General features: G+C 29.4%; 1 protein-coding gene across 1 annotated transcript; it reads right to left on the reverse strand.

The window, feature by feature from the left end:
• Positions 1-247: 247 nt before the first annotated feature.
• Positions 248-3,075, reverse strand: LOC131603321 (protein neprosin-like). The gene is made up of 7 exons (XM_058875618.1): positions 2,733-3,075; positions 2,358-2,444; positions 1,992-2,252; positions 1,704-1,868; positions 1,554-1,607; positions 1,305-1,451; positions 248-941 (listed from the first exon to the last, which is right to left on the reverse strand). Exons 1-7 carry the CDS (start codon positions 2,898-2,900, stop codon positions 561-563), a joined length of 1,263 nt encoding a protein of 420 aa, XP_058731601.1. The 5' UTR covers positions 2,901-3,075; the 3' UTR covers positions 248-560.
• Between the last annotated feature and the right edge of the window lie 2,428 nt (positions 3,076-5,503).

Genomic DNA, 5,503 nt, shown 5'->3' on the forward strand with positions numbered 1-5,503 from the left:
AACAAGTTGGTGTAAAAGAGATTGAAAATGTGTGGTGGTAGACCCATCACACTTTATCAAAAAGGAAAATGCAAAAAAACAAAACTTCTGTCAGAAACTCACATGCAATCACAGTTCCTTTTATTTTATTTTATTCTATTATCAATTAGTCCTCTAACTTTTCACTTTTCTTTAATTAACAGATTCTCCCATACTAGCACTATTATAGTATAATCACTCAAAATTATGAAACAACATTAGCAACATATTCTAGGTGAAAAATCTAGTTTTAGTAATCACAAAACACTAGGTAGCTCCATTACATTTTGACAAACACTCCCAAATAAAATACAAGGATGTTATAAAGGGTCTGTTTCTTTAGCCTTTAAGCCTTTTCAGAAACTTGACCACACTCTTCTCCACTTAATGGAGAGAATCTTTTCAATATAAAACTAAAAAAAAAAAAACAGTCAAAACTTTCCATTAGGTAGGTGTACAAAGATTGAAGAACACTACTAAGATTAATTTTGAATGATACAACTTACAAAGTGACACATTGATGTTATTTTTGTTCTTTTATCTCATTGACAATTTGCATTTTTACCAGGTCCTCCATAGTAAAAGAAATGACCCCAATCTCCATTACTACCGGTTTGGACATCGTAACAGTTTGGATATTCGGTGTAAGTGCCGAGTCCTTTTGGTGCTTTTAGATTATTCGAGCTATCGACCACTTGAATGTTTCTGAAGTAACTCGCTTTGCCGAATCCTTCTTCTGGAAAATGACCGCTTCCCATTTCGGTTGATGTGTGTTGACCGTCGGGTTCGGAGTTAACAACTTCTCCTCCCCATTCAATCATCGTTGCACTGTCGGCTAAATACGAGAACAAGAAAGATGGCCAGTATCCCATCACGGTTCCGCTGTTCCCAAATTGCATCCACCAATGACCCTCTTTCGGATCCTATAGGTTAAAATAACATATTAGTATTCCAATATGGTCATTGTCATGATCAAGAATTTGGAATAGATTCCTAGAATCTGTGCTACAGAGATGTGTCTAATCATGTTTCCAGTAAAAGTGAAAATTTTTTTTACTGATAAGGTTAATAGGTAAAGAAATGAAAACTTGTGAATCTTGAATCTTCAATGTGTCATAATTTGTACCAATGGGAGAAAGATGCTAAGTTTGCATAGAATCTGAACACTAAAGGACATAACAATGGTCCATGTACCAGACAACAAGTTGGAAGGATTATGAAGCTCGTGGTGCATAGAATTAGCTGATTTATCTAGGAATAATGCGGTATGTTTTGGAATTATATACCTTCCAGATAAGTATGCTGATATCATATTGAGAATCTCGGTATGAGGAAATTGGAGAAATGCTTGCTCCCATTGCTATGTCGCTGCTGACCTGAATAAATCCCGAGCAAAGAAGATTGTAGCAACCAGTAGCTTGATATGCATCACTCTGCAACACGCAGAAAATGAGTTTAATGTCAAAAAAAACTGTATTTTAGGACTTGAAACAAAAAGTTTAGAACAAAAATGAAAGTTGACCATAGAGACCTACCGTCCAGTAGGTGAATAGCCGAGTGTTGTTATCGCCATATAAATCTGGACTAACCTGTTCATTATGCAGAGGAAGGCATTAGAATTTGCAAGGAGAAAACTAAGGATTTAGAAATCGAAACCGGAGGCTAAGTTTCGAGATTCTTAGTACCTGCCAGCCAGCTTCGATGCTGTTAAGATCTTGACCAAATGAACCTCCTAATACCCAAAGCTGAGATAAGCTGAATTCATTAGCTTGTTGTATCTTTGGCTCCCAAACATTTATAGTAGCTTTTGCTCCATAGAACTTGTCTCCTTCAACATATGCTATTGCATGCTGAGTAACACAACACAACCAATGTTTTAAAAACCTAAACAGATAGTTCAACCGGTTGAACCAAAAACATGAACTAGCTAGCACTATTCACTGAAACAAGACACTCTTGAAACCATGTCTTACCTGATGACCACTTTGATTTTCCATACCAGGATCGGCCGACCTCGGCTTAGGGGCGGCCGACCTATGCTTCTTCCTTCCATATCTTCTAACCGAACTCGCTCTTAAAACATCCTCCTCCTTTGTTCTCCTAATAGGTATCGTCCCTTCCGGACATTTACCACCAGCATGCCATAGTTGATTAATGGGAGCACTTGATTTTTCTTTGTTTTCATCCAACTTGTTCTCCTCGAAAAGCCCTTCAGGATGGAAATCAGGTCTCATCTAATCAACCAAAAACATAAAGTTAGCAAACAAACACATCATAAAAATCTTGAATAAAGAACATAAACATAGATAGATCTTGAATGAAGGAAAAATAGACCTGACCTGAATTTTGTGGTCTTTGAGGAAAGGATGATCAAAAGCTGGTTGCTTTGAAACAGGCACACAATCAATAGTATCCCCATCTGGACTCTGCAACAACAACAAATTCATCTCACATTACTATAAAACAAAACACTATGTAACTAAAATAGAAACCTCTTCAACAACTACACAAAAATTAAGAACATTGTAAAAAACAAAACAAATCACCACCCAGTTTTTTTCCAAGTACTTTCTTAACACTGTTTCAAAAAACCCAATAAATAATCTAATAAAAAAAACAATTTTTTTTCTTTCAATCACAAGTAGAAAAAAAACACTTTCTTAAAAAAAAACATGAATGAACCCAAAAGATCTAGACTTTAGAAAAAGGGGAACCTGAATGGTTTTGGTAGGAGGTTTGTTAAGTCGATTCAAATGCTTGTTAACTTCAAGCTTCTGCCTCGAAGAACCAAGCCTAGTTGAAGACGAAAACGGTATCAAAACACTCCATAAACAAAAGAGAACAAGAAGAGTAACACCACCACAACCACACCGAAAACCCATTACAACAACACTCTCTTAGAAACTTCTTCCCTTAACCCTAAAAATGGAGTGAAGTTACTTGGTTACACCCCCCTAATGAGTAATGAACCCTCCCTCCTTGTTCCTAAGACTCTTCAACTTTTTGTAAGTTTTTGAAGATGAGGAGAACCCATTCATTGTTTCTTTTGTTTTATTCCATTTTGTAAAAATTATCTATACTTTTTTCTCTCTCTCTTTTTTTAACGCTTTTTCATTTTAACTTTATTTAATTATTTTTTAATATTATTTTTATTATATTTTATAGTAAAATAGTGTGGTAATGTTTATTATATGTGATGATGGAGAAAATTTAGGGTGAGATATTTGCACGAGGGGGAAACCCCAAAAAATATGGGGAAAGTAATATTTAAAAAAAAACGAAAATGTTTTGTTTGAGTGTGGGTCACTCTTTTTACAATATGGAGTGTGTGTTTACATGATAGATTTGTCGTTTAATAAGTTGTGTATTGGTAAGCGAAGCCACTATGACTCATGAGACGTTGCACCTGTTTTTTTACCTTTTTATCCAATGCATTTCAAATTTCTTCAATTTCTTGTCTCCTTCATTTTTATGACTTATCACTAGTCAGAGACCCGTGCTTCTGCACGGGTGAATTTATTTTAATATTGACGAAATAATTTTTTTAGATATACATATGAAAAACTCATATTTATTAGAAAAATACAATGAAAAATTATGAAATCAAAATATTATAACAAAAAATAATTTGATATATGATGTATTTAGATACACATGGTAAAATAAATAATTATTAGATAAATTAAATCGTATTAAATAATTTAAAAAAAACTTGTGACATGGAAAAAGAAGAAAAAAATTGACATTTGAAAATAATGGTAATAATTTGATAGTGACTCGTAAGATAAAAAATTAGTTGTGTGAAATTGACGAAATAATTTTTTTAGATATACATATGAAAAACTCATATTTATTAGAAAAATACAATGAAAAATTATGAAATCAAAATATTATAACAAAAAATAATTTGATATATGATGTATTTAGATACACATGGTAAAATAAACAATTATTAGATAAATTAAATCGTATTAAATAATTTAAAAAAAACTTGTGACATGGAAAAAGAAGAAAAAAATTGACATTTGAAAATAATGGTAATAATTTGATAGTGACTCGTAAGATAAAAAATTAGTTGTGTGAAATTGACGAAATAATTTTTTTAGATATACATATGAAAAACTCATATTTATTAGAAAAATACAATGAAAAATTATGAAATCAAAATATTATAACAAAAAATAATTTGATATATGATGTATTTAGATACACATGGTAAAATAAACAATTATTAGATAAATTAAATCGTATTAAATAATTTAAAAAAAACTTGTGACATGGAAAAAGAAGAAAAAAATTGACATTTGAAAATAATGGTAATAATTTGATAGTGACTCGTAAGATAAAAAATTAGTTGTGTGAAATTGACGAAATAATTTTTTTAGATATACATATGAAAAACTCATATTTATTAGAAAAATACAATGAAAAATTATGAAATCAAAATATTATAACAAAAAATAATTTGATATATGATGTATTTAGATACACATGGTAAAATAAACAATTATTAGATAAATTAAATCGTATTAAATAATTTAAAAAAAACTTGTGACATGGAAAAAGAAGAAAAAAATTGACATTTGAAAATAATGGTAATAATTTGATAGTGACTCGTAAGATAAAAAATTAGTTGTGTGAAATTGACGAAATAATTTTTTTAGATATACATATGAAAAACTCATATTTATTAGAAAAATACAATGAAAAATTATGAAATCAAAATATTATAACAAAAAATAATTTGATATATGATGTATTTAGATACACATGGTAAAATAAACAATTATTAGATAAATTAAATCGTATTAAATAATTTAAAAAAAACTTGTGACATGGAAAAAGAAGAAAAAAATTGACATTTGAAAATAATGGTAATAATTTGATAGTGACTCGTAAGATAAAAAATTAGTTGTGTGAATAACTATGTAGTATTATTCTCTTTGATAAAGTTCATTTTTAATTTTATTGAAATTAAAAAATAGATTAATTGGTATTTTTAGTGATAATAAACAAATAGAATAGATAAAATATGTTCTAAATACAAAAAAAAAATCAATATATTTGGTGAGATGATGAACAATGGTACATCATCTATAATACATAATGTTAAATGGATATTGGTCTTATGATAATTATAAGATTCCATTTGTAAAGAAAGCATGAATTTTTATAGGATTTATCTAACATTACAAATATTTACGAATATTACTAATAATTATAAATATTTATAAATATTTTGTTGATTAAAATAAAAAATGTATAATGGTGAAAGTGACCCGTAAAAATAGCAAATTTGAGTGATTCTAATTTTCTCATTCATTTCATTATTTTTATCATATATATTTTATTGTATTAAATAATCATAAAAAAAAAAAAGAATCGTGTTGATAGTGGCCCGTCATAAAAATAAGAATATTACCTCTCAAGTTAAAACAATATTAAAATAAAATAAATATTGCGTTGATAGTGACCCGTCCGATAA

This window comes from Vicia villosa, linkage group LG5 (assembly GCF_029867415.1).
Source record: "Vicia villosa cultivar HV-30 ecotype Madison, WI linkage group LG5, Vvil1.0, whole genome shotgun sequence".
Taxonomy (NCBI): domain Eukaryota; kingdom Viridiplantae; phylum Streptophyta; class Magnoliopsida; order Fabales; family Fabaceae; genus Vicia; species Vicia villosa.

Coding starts and splice junctions, on each gene's coding strand:
- LOC131603321 (XM_058875618.1), bottom strand. CDS start 2,900: ATGGGTTTTCGGTGTGGTTGTGGTGGTGTTACTCTTCTTGTTCTCTTT. Junction 2,253..2,357: donor TCAAAGACCACAAAATTCAG/GTCAGGTCTATT, acceptor TTGGTTGATTAG/ATGAGACCTGATTTCCATCC. Junction 942..1,304: donor TCAGCATACTTATCTGGAAG/GTATATAATTCC, acceptor TTTAACCTATAG/GATCCGAAAGAGGGTCATTG.